At 35.0% G+C, this 17,023-nt stretch overlaps 1 protein-coding gene across 1 annotated transcript in view; it reads right to left on the minus strand.

Annotated features, from left to right (window-relative positions):
• Positions 1 to 16,140, minus strand: part of LOC149779471 (uncharacterized) — a 94,448-nt gene extending 78,308 nt beyond the window's left edge. The window contains exons 1-3 of the mRNA XM_089940159.1: positions 16,038 to 16,140; positions 4,151 to 4,836; positions 2,252 to 2,542 (exon numbers count right to left, since the gene is read on the minus strand). Coding sequence (XP_089796285.1) covers positions 2,252 to 2,542; positions 4,151 to 4,752 — 893 coding nt within the window. The 5' untranslated portion in view covers positions 4,753 to 4,836; positions 16,038 to 16,140. The remainder of the gene's footprint in view (positions 1 to 2,251; positions 2,543 to 4,150; positions 4,837 to 16,037) is intronic.
• Positions 16,141 to 17,023: the final 883 nt, after the last annotated feature.

The raw sequence follows: 17,023 nt of genomic DNA on the forward strand, positions 1-17,023 counted from the left end.
ATTTCACTTACATATACCAGAAAGGTAAAGTTAAAGTTCCCCATGCCATGAATTGACACCTACTCTGTTAAACCATTTCTCCCCAATGAACCCCAAAAAGAGATACTTGCATGGTTTTTAGATATAGAATTGTGCGTGTACAAGTAATGGCAACAGTGTACTCAATGAAAAGAGGCAACCAAGAAAGTTTTTATTTACTGTCAAGATTCAAGGAGAAAAATTTGGTTCCAAAATGTGGTACAACAAAAATTGGTGACACTTTTCTGTGGGACCGATGACAAAATTGGCCACAGGATTTTACAGGCTAAAGTCAGGATCAAATGAATTATTTCAAACGTATGTCAAATCATCCCTAGTTCCACTCCCTATGCTGGGCTGACAATTTAAAAAAAAAAAATGTTGGCACAATTAATCTATATTGACAGGGTTATCATTGACCAAAGTTTCACAAGTTTAGGTTTACAGTGTAGATAGCATTAAAGGACATTATACTCATAAAAATACAACTGACTGTATCAAAATATTCGCAAACGTATCTAAAAGCATGGAAAATTTGGGGAATACAAGCAATATAAATTCACACATCTACCATTTGTACACTTATGAAATTTGCTTTCAAATTAAAATAATATGATAATTATTTTATCATCAATTTAGTACGAATGATTCATTTATTTAATTGATTCAATCTGTCAATTAAAAGAAAATAAGAAACAATGATTTTTCAATAGACATGTTTAAGCATGGATTTTTCATGTATAGAACAGCTCACATGATTTTTCATTTCTCCATCAGGGATAGTCCTGGGATTCACCAATGTTGCAAATTGCAATTTTATTTCCTTATTGGCAACAAAATATACCATCTTGCAATTTGTTTTGGGGGGACAACCTTTTTGGCTGTTTAATTTGTACATACAATCATGGATTTGGAGTGGAGACATTCAAAGGGACCAAGAAAGGAAGCCACAAACTTGGATACACGATGCACTGGAATCTATCTGGTACATAACAAATCCTTTATTCGTACTGACAAATCCATCTTTACAGTGCACTGTTACATCATAATCCGCTTATGTTGACATCTGGCTTGAGTATTGTATGCTGTGATACGCTCAGTCATGCTACCGGACTATATCTACAATTGACCGACCTCTGAAGACATGAACAGAAACAGCCACAATTAATTGAACAATGGCTAATCCATCTGTTGTTTTTTTTAAATGCACCAATAAAATAGTTTTGCTGAAACTTCAGAGAAAACTGATTACTTTTGAAGTACTGATTGCTGTGTATAAATACAAAGCAAATGGAAAAAATTGCAATCAGACTTATATGTCAACAGTGCAACATAAACATGGGTAAATGGAAGTTTATTGTTGCGCGTTCATCATCTCATCCTGAGAGAAAGTTAACAAAATTAACAGCATTTGGATTTAGTGCAAATTCATCAGATAACACAGTCACTGAACCTGATGTTATACCTGACAGTCCAACCTCATCTACATGTAGTGATGGTACTATTGCTTCAAGTGCAACACCACAACATGATGAACATGTCAAACGTTCCTGAAAATTTCTTGACAGCTGGAAACTTTGGCGTCTGTGGCTGAGATATGATACAAAGTTAAAGCAGATGTTCTGTGATATTCATGGCCACTTACATAGTTTTCAAATGGATATTCATTGCCACTTACATAGTTTTCAAATGGATATTCATTACTACTTACATAGTTTTCAAATGGATATTCATTGCCACTAAAATTGTTTTCAAATGGATATGCACTGCCACTTACAGTTTTCAAATGGATATTCATTACTACTTACATAGTTTTCAAATGCATATTCATTGCCACTAAAATAGTTTTCAAATGGATATTCATTGTCAATTACATAGTTTTCAAAAATGGATATTCATTGCCACTAAAATTGTTTTCAAATGGATATGCATTGCCACTTACATAGTTTTCAAATGAATATTTATTGCCATCTTAAAGTTTTGATCACCTTTAGTGCCTTTGACCATTGCTAGTGCCAACATTGCCATGGACATCCATCCACTAAAGAACAGATATATGCATATTTTTCAATTTATTTCCAGACAAAAAGCAAACCTTGGAGGGTGGAATCGGTCAACATCCTGGGGACATAAGACAAAAAAAATTGTTCAAAAACCATCATCAAATGCTCAAGGTGCTACTCTATTGTATAGCTGAAGTAACTAAAATATATTCACATCTGAAAATCCTTACCTCAACTCCTTGTGGCTGACTGCATGACTGACTACTCCTGGGAATGTAGTACTGAACCTTTTCTCCACGTCTTCCTGCATCCTGTTGGAGTCTCTCTGGATTGCACACAAAGCAGTGACTATGTTTAGTTTTGTCTTGAAGCCCAGACTGTCCATGCTGTCACATCTACCTGTGCCATCCGTCTCCCAAAAACTCTTCTCAATGCTATTACCATCTTCATTTTCATCCCCGCCAGGCAGCATCTTCACAAAGGTTTCTTCTTCCCATGGAAATTTTTCAGACTTAGTTACACTGTAAAATCAAAACAAGAAATGAAATGGCAATATAGATCATCTGGCAAGGAAATGTATAAGATCATAATATTCTACATGAATATTACAGAGTAGTGTACTTTTCATCTTTTCTATGAGTGTCTAGATGATTTATCAACTCAAGAAAAAAATAGATAAAACTAGGCCATGGCGTACATCATTTACTTTGGTTTCACTATTTTTCATCAGGTACCAATTTTAATGGATTTTATGGTTGCTATGAAACATGAATTTAAAGACCCTGTGAAAATTAAGGCACGTGTAACATGGAATGCTACCCACCCCATTTTCCTTGCTTATACATTTCTAGCAATCAACAATGCTTAGCTATTTAATAATTCAACTGCATTGTTGTAATAAATATCTTTAACAAGCATTTGTTTTGTTATAACCCATTCTGATAATAAAAAAAATTCAACGGTAACTGTTCAACAACAAGCATGAATCAAGGCTGATTAACTGGAAGTAACTAAGCCCACACCTTTCCAGTTACAGGTCAAATTGCTTAGTTACCAGTGTATGCAAATTCTAAATGTCATTGAGATTAAGTCTGAAGTTTACCCGTAAAGTTTCATATTTACTTTAAACATATACAATTACCAAAGAAAAGTAATGGGAGGCAACTCTGACAATTCAATGCAAATGAGTTTCCTAATCCTTCTCTGAGTGCTTGTGCGATTTTTGAAGTCAAGGAAAGCTAACTCTGCATCTGTGATGAGAATGTATCGCCTACTTTCATGTGCATTAGTGACAGTCATCATAATAATTCTTTATCTGCATATACAAGCATTAGTAATACACATAAAAAAGGCAACAAACTGTTTACTTTTCCAATGGCATGTATTTACTTTTATTAAACACGAATCTCCAATTTAATTTATATCAAAATGCCCCTCCCACATTCTTTGAGCAACACTTGTACTAGAAAAAGGTGGGGGCCCGAGTGGCCGAGTGATCTAAAGTGCTCTCCGTTACGGATCACTGCCATCTCACCTCTGTCTGCGTGGGTTTGAGTCCAAGGCTCGGCTAACATTGGTACGTGGGAAAGCCTGCCAGTAGCTTCTCATGGGTCGGTGGTTCTTCCCTGGGTTTTCCAGGGTTCTTCCTCCACCAGTTATACTGGCCGCCATGTATAGCCTATCTTGTGCTAAAAAATGGCGTTAAACCCTAGAACAACAACAACAACAAAAAGGTGACATCATCAGAGAGGTGCCATGCTTAGATAGGGATATAATCAAGAAAATTTTCTTCATCTGTGTGAGACAATGTCACCTCACCTCTTAAATAGATGTGGCTTATCCTATAAGACATTTGATAAGAAGAGGACTGGCTATTAAAACTCTCAATTGGTCAGTGGTTTTGATTAAGCAACAAGTTAGAAATCTGATTGGTGAGTGGCTTGATGCAAATAATAAGTTAGAAATCTGATTGGTCAGTGGATTGATGTAAACAATGTAGAAATCTGATGGGTCAGTGGTTTGATGTAAATAATAAGGCAGAAATATGACTGGTCAGTGGTGTGGTACATATAATAAGGCAGAAATCTGATTGGCCAGTGGTTTGATGCAAATAATAAAGAAGAAATTACCTGTCATAAGCGTCCTTGTTGTCAATTTGCTTACTTTGAAGATCGTCACCAATCTTACATTTATTTTCCAAGTCAGCATCCTTTAGATTGTCATTCAGCGCTGGCCCTTTCCGGTTCTTTTGGATCTGATGCAGATTTTCTTGATCTTTCCTTTGCTTTAAGGACATCTTATTACTAAAGTTCTCATCCACATGTTTGACTGGGAAATCTTTCTGATCTTTGTCTTTATCAAATGTAGCACTCTTAACCACCATTACATTCTCTTGTTCCAGATGTTCATCTTGAATTGTATCACCTTCTTTTTCTGATTCTTTCTCATTTTCCTTATCATACTTGCCTTCCTCATCTACACCAAGGATCTTTATTAAATACGGATTACTTTTTCGGCGAGATTCGTTGGAAACCTCTTGCTTTTGGCCAGACCTACCAATGTTGTTCTTTTCCAGCTTCTGATGAACATTTTCATTTTCATTTTCAATGAACTGCTTCCTTTGTCTACACAAGTGTTGTATGTTGACGCCATTATCAGGTGACTTTGCCTGGTTCTCAGTCTGCCTACTTTTCTTCTGATGATGCTGATTGAGTTCTGTCTTTAGTCCCATGCTACTGTAAATATGTGACAAAAGAATCAGCCTTTTCTACGTTGGAAGAAATGGTTTTTCTCCAACTTTCACACACATAACTCCCTAAAAAAAGAAATAAAAATTGTATTTGTAACATTTCAAAATTTTTAATTGCCTACCCATTGCTAAGATTCAGAAGGAATTTCAGACTTTGCACTTGAAGGTAAGGCCCTTTGGTCTCAAACTGCAACTCAGTACTAACAGCATGTTTGACTAGGATCAGCCAAGTCTTGACGTGAGATAAGTGGTAGGAATAAATTTATGAAACATTTAATTCTGCCAAGATGATAACATTACAAATTTGGTTTTAGAAAGATGAGGACTTATAGTATTCTTTCATAAACAATAGAACCTATGATAAATGGCAAGAAATAAAGCTGATAGAGGACAGCTAGAGGTTCACCTAGACATAATCTAATGACTTCAAACGTAACGGGTGGACATTTGCCAAGGCCAGCATCCCTGACAATGCTGCTTCTGAAAACTATGACATCAGCATTATAGCATGAGCTCTTAATGCAGGCAAGCTAAACAAGAGTCCCTTGAAGGGACTGATGCTCTACTGAGCAAAAAGAGTTTCAAGGAGTTCAAGGTAAGACCACTTCTTTCTTTTAACTGTTTGTGTTAAAACCATCTTTAATAATCTTCAGCAATACCTAGGGTTTCACATTAGTTACTATGGTGTTTTTGTATGTCAGCCTGGCACCATTAACATTTTGGACAAAGTAGACATAATTATAACTTTTGGTGAAAGCCCAATGTCATAATTGTCACCCATTTAGGGGGATTTGTGACAAAGAGATTTTTAAGACAGTCATCATTGCAGCCATAATGGATCAATGACTGACATTTTTTCATATAGGACCAACTAGGTATCATAAGAATACTACTGCTAAAATCCCATGCTGATATTGCTTTACATTATGAAATGACTAGCATTTACAATATTTGATGACATGACTTTCCTTTTAAGAGTAGCAATACTATTATATAGGAACCATTTAAGACCAACTGGATATCATAAGAAGTTTTGAGTTGTGATAACAAGATTTTTAAGATGGCTTCCATAGCAGCTACATTGGGCATAAGATTGGCATCATTTATATTTAAGCCCAGAAGTCTTTTAGTGAAAACCATGTGCTGATACAACCATCCATTCTGGAGCAACAGTGATAAGAATAATTTTAAGATGGCTTAAAAGCTGGCAACACCATTCCTATTTAGGACCAACCAGACATTCACAATTTCAGGAGAAATACTGATAAAATTTTTTTTAAAGAACGGCACTGTGGTGGCAATATTGATTGGCACCATTTTCATGTATAGTACCATCTGACTGGTACCATTTCAATCAGAACCAACTAAGAAGTCTTTCAATGAAAACCACAGGTTTATATGACCATCCATTCAGGAGGTGTAGCACTAATAAAATTTCAAGATGTCCACTGTGAGAGCTATACTGGAAGTCCAAGCAACACCAATTTTATTTAGGACCTACAAGACAATAGGATGAATGTAAAGCTGTTTGGCAATCTTCCAATATGTTTGCGAGGAGTAGCAGTATCAAACTTGTGCAAGTGGATGGTAGGACATCAGATAACATGATGGATGGCAGTCCACTCCAAAAGCTCTAAAAATACAAGTGACAGCGTCCAAGAAAATGACTTGTCATAGTAAACATAAAACTTAAATTGAAAAGTAGATCACAGCAATCTTCTTATAGAACGCAAATGTAGCATTACTTAAGATCAATGCAAATATCACATTTCACAATTGTACAAGCAAACTATGGTCAAGAAATTGACCTAAACATAAAAAGTCACCAAAGCATAAAGTCACTCAGATGCACTCAAGATATGCACCTTAGAACTCAGCTTCAATGCAAATATCAGATTTCACAATTGTATAAGCAAAATATGGTCAAGAAATTGACATAAACATAAAAAGTCACTAAAGCATAAAGTCACTCAGATACACTCAAGATATGCACCTTAGAACTCAGCTTCACTGCAAATGTCAACTTTCATAATTGTACAAGCAACCTAGGTCAAGAAAGTGGCCAATGCAAAGTGTACAGTACATAGTACAATTTCTACTGCTTACTGTAGGATGGCTTGACAACTTGTTGGGCTGATATAACTGGACTAAAGAGCATAAATACCCCCACATCTGTACCTCTGAATGAAGGTAAACTGACAAGAAAATAGAGTGGGGGCTTTGATTACTGATAAGAAAGTGGAGTGGAGGCTCTGACTACTGACAAGAAAGTGGAGTGGAAGCTTTGATTACTGATGAGAAAGTGAAGTGGAGGCTTTGATTACTGATGAGAAAGTGGAGTGTATGCTTTGATTAATAATGTGAAGAGAAAGTGGACTGGAGGCTTTGATTAATGATGTTAAAGTAGAGTGGAGGCTTTGAGTACAGATGAGAAAGTGGAATGGAGGCTTTGAGTACAGATGAGAAAGTGGAATGGAGGCTTTGAGTACAGATGAGAAAGTGGAATGGAGGCAGTATGGCATCCCCAAAACAAAATTTGGTAGCCCCCATTTTTTTTCATGGATAAACCTGGATAAATTGGACTGTGACAGAATACAGCTTGGTATGTTTCAAATCTGTTCACATAATAACTATATTTTTGTTCACGGATACAAATTCTTTATCTTTCAAAGGATTAGAGAAAAGCTTGATCCTAATTGATTTTTAAATGAAGTACAAGATAAATCTGACAACCAAATGAGATTAGCCAAAGTTGTTTCATCAGAGACAAGCAACCACATGCTAACCAACACTGGCATTCCTTAGTTACCATCACTCCTGAACAAAATGAAATGGCAAACACCAGTTTTAAAAAATCAACTGCTGATTGTGCTTGGATATTCTTCACTAAGGAAAAAGGCATTTAAGTAAGTATTGTACAGCTAAAGCAATTAGCTTTTAATTAGTACAACTGTCAATATGGGCTGCAAACAATGTAAGATATTCATGCAAATCTGATCTCCAGTTCTGGAGTTAACTGAACAGGAAACGTGTGAAGATATTGTTTATTAAAGCAGTAACAGCTATACCCATCCCAATCCTAAATAGCAGGTTAAATATCTTGCATTGTAGAATTTACACTTGCAGCTAGTCCCACAGGCTTGATAAACTTAAGACTCATCTGTAAACACATTTTGGTAGCCCTGGGTGTACTGACTATTGATTTGTCCACTGCTGACAAAATACATGTATGTACAGTACAAATTTTCTGGGTAATCCATCAACAAATGTCCCTTGCCTGACAAGATCATCAGGAATCCAAGATAAGACTGTTTCTTCTTTTCAACCTGAGAGTGTTGAAACCATACCTGATATTCTTGTCTGAAAACAAACTTTTCAACATGGCCAACATCACAATCACTGTCAGCACCATTTTCAATTATGACCAACTGGACATCATAAAAAGTCTCTTGGTGAAAACCTTATGCCAATATGTCTAACGTCTAACTGTTCATGAGAAGTAGCACGATTTTCAATTTGGTCATCATGACAGCCATAACGACAGTATGATCAGGCCCATTTATTTGGAGGACCAATTAGATATCAGGGGTCTTAGAGACCCAAGCTTCTGGGTCAAAGACACATGAAATTCTCAAAAGATACACCCTTTATCCATGTTACATGTCCCAATGATGTGCATCATTTTCCACGGGGGCATCACTCCCTTTGTATATGCTGGTCAGCTATGACCAATCTGCAAAATGGCTAAAGACTACACCTAAGTATACAGAGAGGAAGCCAGAACTACCCAACTGAAGGCTATTTTGACGTAACATCAGAGAAACTGCTGTTCTGTTGAGTGTACATGCAAGCATTTGTGACTGTCCAGCAAATAAATGATGCTCTGTTAAATTGGTGGCAATACAAATATAAACCAGGAAATTAGACAAAGCTTTCTCAGAGTCTGGTTTGGACAATATTATCAAATCATCGATATGCCATAAAATTACCTGTATTTTAGTGGGAAAAGGCTACCTCCCGCAGTGACAGAACATAATAGTAAACTGCCTCTTCATGACTCCAACCTTGTGCATTCATTTTTGTATGTAATGTTGGAGTCATGGAAGCTTAACGAAATAAGGAAATTAATAGTCACAATATTCAACTTAAGAAAACAAAGAAAATGACTAAATAAATATGTAACAACATACACTAAAATATATGCATCAAAATAAATACAATACATATTCAAGTGAGACTGTCAATCCTGAATGATGAACAATGTATAGCCATTGGTTTGGGGTTGGATTTATTAATCCCACTATGGGACAATGGTGTACATAATGGTTCAACTCCACCATCACATACTAGAAAAGTTGGGCTAACAAGCTTACTTAAACACACAAATATGAATGAATAAAAATTGAAATACATCTTACATTAGCAAACATGCTCAACAGTATCAGTAGAGACTTTTTAAATGAGTAAAGTACAAGGATTCATAAAAATGAATTAACAAAATCTTTTAATTTTGGAGGGGAAATAAACTTCTGATGAAAATGACACTAATGCCAACAAAACGCAAAGAAAGAAAAAGGTGAAAGATCATTTGCTTCATGATATTTGAGTGTCAGTACTAATAACTTGTGCAATTCATCTTGAATGTAGTTCACAACTCAAGCTATTTTGGTACCATACATGTCCCAAGATAATTTCTTCTTTTCTATACAGCCCATGGTATCTTGGCATCCGTCCGTCCACGGGAGACGATGGCGTAGCTCCAAAGTAAGCTTTTGTCTATGCTTCTTTCTAGCTCTCTTTTCAGCCTGTTTTATTCTTCTCTCTTCCTCTGCATTTTGAACTCCCTGCCTGACAGCTAGGCGCCAGCTGGAACGGTTGTTTGCACAGTTCTCCCAGTCGTTGATATTGATGTTTGCCGTCTTCATATCCTTCTTGCAAACATCTTTGTAGCGCAGATGTGGTCGTCCAGTTGGTTGTGCACCTTCTGCTAACTCCCCATATAACAGGTCCTTGGGAATGTGACCTGGGTCCATTCTTTTGACATGGCCAAGCCAGCGAAGGCGCCTCTCGCTGAGAATGGAGAACATGCTGTTCATGTTGGCGCGTTCTAGAACCTCTGTGTTGGGCACTTTGTCCTGCCACTGGATGTGCAGAATGCGCCGCAGACATCTCAGGTGGAAGCTGTTGAGTTTCCTCTCGTGTCTTTTCCATACAGCCCATGGTTTATCCCACCTTTATTCCCAAGTTCCAACTCTTAAGACATTTAATACTGTTTACTATTTAATATATTTATTTTGAACTGGTTTTTCTGCACATATGATGCTTTGTATATTTTTTCATTCCTTCTCAGCTAAATTAATGATGGTAATTTTATGTTAATATATATGGTATGATGTAATGACAGGTGTTTAATCCTATAAGTTTCTTTGGTGTGAATAGTGATGCTATTTTACTTGCAGAGAAAACTATACAGCTTTCTAAGTAATTATTCCTGGGACTGAAACTAATAGCTGACGATTTTATTTGTGTGGTTTATTTGCTTTTTTTTAGTGCTGTTGTAGAGGTAAAAATGAAATTTACATGTACATGTATGATGTTTAAACTTGATATTCTATTTAATGAAAAATATTTCCTTTTTAGTGTGACATTATGAATGGCTATGAATTCAATCCTGATAAGTATTAAAATAATCCTCCTTTTTATCCTGCAAGTGAGGAACTGCCATGTTCCATGAGTGAAGAGTCCAAGGTTCATCTAAAACTCTGTTGAGAACCCTGGATGTATGTGTGTGTGCCTGTAGTCTAGATTTTTAAAGTTTAACAAGTTTAGTCATACCACTAAATATGTCCAGCACTGAGGCATCATGTCGCAGACACAAAGCATCATGTTCCACCTAATCACAAAATGACACCAGGACTACCAGTCCTAACACGAACCTCTTAAGACTGGGTGCCAAGCAAGGCAGCTGCTAGTAACATTTTTATAAGTCTTTGGTATCACCCAGCCAGGGTTCAAATCTGCAACTTCCCATATCTGAGGCGGACACTAACCAATTAGATCACTGTAGCGGTACCCTGGATATGACAAGAAGTCTTTTAGTTTTAAAACAGTAACTCCATGTTGATATGACCAACTGATTTATATCTTTATTTTCTCTGTAATATATATATATATATATATATATATATATATATATATATATATATATATCACAAAGAGTACAATCAATGGTACAAAGAATACAGGAAGAACAGAAAGTACAGTAATTAAAAGTGATAAACAACAATTACAAATGATCATAAATAAAATAAAATGCATATAATTGTGAACTATCACCATCAGAACCAAGGAAAATTAACTGTATATCTTCAGGTCCTAGATCGTTTTCAACATATTTTTTCTACATATTATAAGAGTCGGATTACCATTCAAGTGAATACAACTGTCACATTTGTAAATTGTACTTATAAAAAAATTCTTGATCAAATGCAGTTAATGGTTATCCAGTGTGATGATATAAATATCACCAATTATGAACCACACAGAATTTATAGTATTCTCAAGCTAAATTATAGAGCTACTGACAAATATTTAACAAGGAATATGTTCTTTAATATCAGATTGTCCTTGCATAGATTTATTAACTATATAGTGTTATGACCTGTGTTATGTGTTCAGGCTCTTAAAAAAGGTAATTTAAAAAAGTGAAAACAAAAAGCTGTATAAAATTTAACATAATTTATTTCCCTAGAAAAACAAAGTAAAAATGAGAAACAGAACTTACGGTTTTACAAATCAAATCCAAATATAATCCAAGAATTAAAAAATAGAAGTCCTAGTAATAAAATGTCCAAATGAATCTGAGTTCGAATTCTGATGAAATCCAAAATGCAAGGTGATGACATATGCTGTGGTCAGTGCTGTACTGATGTCAACAGTTCTTGTTGAATCAAATAATATTCCAGTTTTTGAATTCTGTGTAAATTTTGATAAATGTCTTTGTCCAAGAATTAATTTAAAGCACTAGCATTTCCAGGGAAAACAATCTTGAAATCCAAATAAATTGAAGAAAATAAAATAATTAGCCCAAAACTGGTCAAAACATAAAACACTTTAACTTCTCAAGAGTTAAGGCAAGAACGACAATTCTTTCTCAAAACATTAGTAATAAATCAAACTACAATGCAAAACAGATTCCCGTATGGAGGTCAAGAGTTCATCCTTCTGGGAAAACCAAACGATTGTAACAATAAACACGTTATTTTTCACGTACTCTAAGTATGGCCTCGCTTCCATTTTAAGAATCTTACTCTGAGAAAGAATATAAAAAAAAGTTGTTTACTACATCTGTTACTGGTTCTGAATCAAGGCCAGGAACTAGGCCAGCATTAGATATAAAGTTTCTATAAAGTTGTTCATGTCAAAAATTAAAAAAAAAACAGTCAGAACTAAACTCTATTCCAGTAAATAAAGTTACATTACAATAGCAAGTAATGGAATAAAAAAAATTAAAAGTTACAATTACATTAAATCAAATATACATAACACCTGTCTTAAGAGACCACTAATTTTTGGCAGAAGGTGTGGTCTTTCAAGACAGGTTTTTCTGTATCTCTCAGCCGAATTCTAATGCAACACATTATACATCCTTCTGTGATATATGAAACACTTGCATTTTATTGTATACTGTCCTGAGAAAAACAGTGCCAAAATTTTGGGACTTGTTCTGTTTCTCAGAGGAATACAAACTTCTGTGTTGTCATAAATTATCATACATGCCAAGCGCAAGGTTGCTGATAAAGATGATTATTGACTGGCCAGCAAAAATTAGTTATTGCACCCACACTTAATATAGATTTAATATAGAAAGTAGAACATCAAAGAGACCATGAGATTCATGTAATGGATCATGGAACCAAAACATTTCTATGGGCTGCAAAATGAGAAAACAAAGTATTGCTGACTTCACCTACAATGCTTTTGGTTTCTTATCACATCAGCAAATGGGCCATGGATGTTTAAAACAAGAAACAAAAAAAGCAAATTGATGAAGGTGATGGAAGAAGGTCCTAAACTAAAGGAATTTGATTCCAAACCTGTTGTAGAGAAGTGACTGCAGTACCTGTGCTCAGCTGCTTACAGATGGAATGTAAAAAGTGAATGGAATATGTTCACCGAGATTTGTTTCTTCCTCCAGTGTTTCAGCAAGCTTGTTGATTGATTTTAAAAAAAATTAACCTAATTAAATAAAGTAATATCTGAACATGCAAAAGAAAATTAATCTCTTCCTTCATTACATCTAGCTGCATACTAAAAAAAAAAACTGTTAAAATTGCAGCATCACAAATAATCAAAATGATTACTTTTCGATGATTTATAATGAATCAACATTAGCAATCTGATGTACCCAAGATTACATGCATTATGTTCCTTATTAATGCAAGGAAACAAATGTATCTTTACTGGGATTCCTATTTATAGAGCTGGGCCTCCCAGCTTTTTCAAGGAAGGAATTGTGGACTACTACTTTCAAAATCCTATGGAAAACCCTGTTATACTTCAAGTATCTTGCACCAACGATTTGCATTTTGGTTTACAAAACACAAGATAGTAGACAGAAGTGGGTTTTTTCTCAGTCAGTCTCTACTGCTGTATATCAGTTTGTTAAGTTTGTTAAAATCTGATTGTATCTGCCATCTGTTTTGCCAAACTGCAGTTAAAGTTTAAAACAAAAACCCCATTTATCAAACCTGTCAGAGTAACATAGGTAGTTTAAAATGCTTTTTACAGGTTCTTAAGTTACTTTACTGTTTTAAAATATTAAGTTCAAGGCATGAAGTTATCATTAGTCATAAAAATTATTTCTGAAAAACAAAGTATCTGTATATACTCTTTCCCTTATCAAATATGGAAGCTAGAGAGGGGAACATAGAAACAACACTTAAATGCTTGAATGGACATAAAAGATACCTTCATAATGCACATACAATACAACAATGTTCTCAAGGATGCCAAAATCTGCATAAAAGTACATATAATTTTGAAAATTTCAAGATATGAGTTGTCTGTATGTTTTTTTGTCACCAAAATTCTTGTTTTTTAGAACCATTTATACAAAGCAGCATCAATCTTGTAGTGTGTGAGATTAAAGTGATCGTAATGTGATTAGGTGAAGCCACATAAGAACTTAGCATGCAAGGTGATTAAGACACCAATTAATCATTTGATCAAAAGACTAATCACATCTGTGTCTGTTTGATAATTTCATGCAGCACAGTTTTTATCTGTCGTATTATAAATCCTTATGTGATGTTAGGAAAATTTCATTTCATCATACAATGTATTAAGAAAAATAGTGCCAATCTTATGGGGCTTATTTTGTTTGCCACAAGAACAGGCACTACCATGCTGATCATCGCAAATCATCATAAAATTAACAATATTTATGTGTCATGTAAGAGAAACTTTCATTTCCAGGTGATTATCACACACATTTTATCAATGGCAACTTTACATAATTTATTTGGTACAAAGTGCAAGGCTAAAGATGACCCAGCTTCTGGCAAGACTGGTCAACAGAAATTAGTATAGTAGGTATGTCTAGTTTCCGGCTGTTCATTTTATTACCCCGGTTATTATCAATGGGTACCTGTTGGCATCTTTACTGGTCAATAGAAATTAGTACAGTAGGTATGTCTAGTGTTAATAAAGAAAACAGCATGCCAATGGGACTGAGAGATTCTTGGGATGAATCATGAAATTCACATGGGCTGAAAAATAAAGGAACAATGGAACTGTATTAGCCTAATGCACTTGGTGTCAAAACTGTGGAAGAAAAAAAATCAGCATTACAAAGAACACTAAACTTCCAATACCTATTAAGAACCCTGATAAAACTTGCATGATTTTTGTTTCTCCACACACTGGCAATGGATTAAGTAAGAAAAGGCAGAGTTTATATACCATTTTCAAACAGGATCCATCAGAATCTTCCCATGTAAACGTCCAAGAATTTTTTTCATTTTAAGCAGTTAATTCCTGAATTTGTAAAACATTCTGTTTGTGAATTTTGTGCACTAAAAATGTTGAAAAAAGTAGTTGTGAGTTGTTGGTCTTTAACACACTGAAATCCCTGAGATAATAAACTTAAAACACATCAATACTGCTATCTACAAACTCAGTGAATCGAAGCATTTGAAGGTAAATAACTAAATCAAATCGCAACTCAGATAACCATAACTGCCAAGCTGCAGTGCAGAGGATGTGTAAAATAACTGCTAATCAATATGCATGCTCGAAAACAACTTCATGTTATATATTGCAAAATATCTGTAAAGTAAAATCAAACTGTTTCTCTTACGTTATTAACTAATACTGGCAGTTTACAACTTTCCCTTTCGGTCCCTTATACTTTACCTGACAAATCATTGATAAACAATACTGAATTTTTTTTCAGCATGCAAACTCTGTAATCAGTGTAAATAATCTTCTATAAATTTTTTTAATACATTTCTCTGATAGTCAAAATGTGACATTTTTAAAAACAAATCGAGATCACATTACTTATCACATGACTTATTCGGGTCCCAGATTGAAAGTATGCCTAATGACATTTTAATGAACATAGTTTGGATGATTTAATCGAGTTCACAAAATCCTTAGGAAAGGATTCATAAATGTACTATTTTGGTCGTATGACATCAAACATGTTAAAGCATAAATATGCGAAGCTTTGTGCCATTATTGCCTTCTGTCGTCTTATCACAATTAATTAAACTCCTCCCGATATGGTCAACTGTAATCAAATATTTAAAATGTCTTCATTCGACCATTATGGGACGTCACACATCTGGTTTATTATTATTCATTTCGTATGAGGTTTATTGTTTCATGAATAGGCCTTGTTATTTCGGCTCTGGTATTATGATTACCTTCGTCACTCAAAAGGTGGAATGTTTCGTGGAATCCATTACTGACCTGACCTTTGACTTTCGTTTGTCGATTTGGAATTACATTGTCCCGACAATTCAGTTAAAATAAGTCCAACTCGCTAAAGATATAATATTCTACTTCATTTACTACACAACAGTATCATCTGTTGCAATGTGAAGTCATAATTAAACTTTTATCAAGTCTTCTTTCATTTCTCAAAAAAGAGTTGACATTCGGCCAAGTTGCATTAAGTCTCCTATTACTTGCGCTTTGAGCTGATGCAAGAACCGTCGACAGTCGTCAGTATTATCTTAAAAGAAATAATTGTCATTTACCTTTTTGAAACCGTTGAGTCCCCAAAGGGTTAATTTTGACTGTTTTGTTCACTTTTTAAGTTGCAACTTCTTCGTCTCTCTCTCTCTCTTCCCTACCACTTATGACTCATAGTTGAGGAAAGTCTTAGTTATTCAGCTGATTTTCATTTGTTTCTTCGGCCAAAGGAAACTCTTTGGCGATCGAGATTAGCTGTGTCACGATCCCATAATAGCAAAGGTTCCGCTTGGGGCGCTCTGTAGATATTATCTACTTCTAATCAAAGGGAGCGACAGGTGTTAGGTGAAGTATTTTGCATTTGCAACATGCACGAATGTTGGCATACCTCTATGTTACCTTTATGTAACACGGTCTTAACTTTCCTTGAATATTTATGTACATGATCTACCACTACCAAAAATGTCAGAAAAAAAGCGGAAATTTACTTGATGGTCTTAGCAAATTGCCGGCTGCTGCTGCTCTCAAGTGCTCAAAAAAAAAAAAAAATCAGCCTAAAGTACATTATCTTAGAAGTTATTAAAATATATAAAATAATTTTGCGAGATGGGACAATAGTAGATTTTGCAAGCATAATGAATGAGTTAAGAAAGATATAACAAGTTGTTTTTTTTCTTTCTCTCTCTTCAAGTTATCGGCTATTGTTTTAATTACAGCTTAAGTCTGAAATCCAGGAAGTGAAAATGATCACGCAGAGCTAGCAGTTTTGTACATTACTGCACATCTGAAGCAATACCAATCTGTCAATTGTATAACCCTAGTTACTAACATACACCAAAATAAAAAGGGAACTAAACGTCCTTTTAGAAATACATAAAATACACAAGGTATTTATCAAATGGCTTGCTTAACAAGGGAAGAAAACATGGGAAATTCTATCTCTTGTAAAATCTATGGAAAATGCGAAACTATAGGGCACCAGCTAAGGTGGCGCTATACAGTTTCGCATTTTGCATAGGATTTTAAAGAAAAAGAATGTCCCCGGCTTTCC

Source organism: Sinohyriopsis cumingii, chromosome 17 (assembly GCF_028554795.1).
Source record: "Sinohyriopsis cumingii isolate HCF-2022 chromosome 17, ASM2855479v2, whole genome shotgun sequence".
Lineage (NCBI taxonomy): Eukaryota > Metazoa > Mollusca > Bivalvia > Unionida > Unionidae > Sinohyriopsis > Sinohyriopsis cumingii.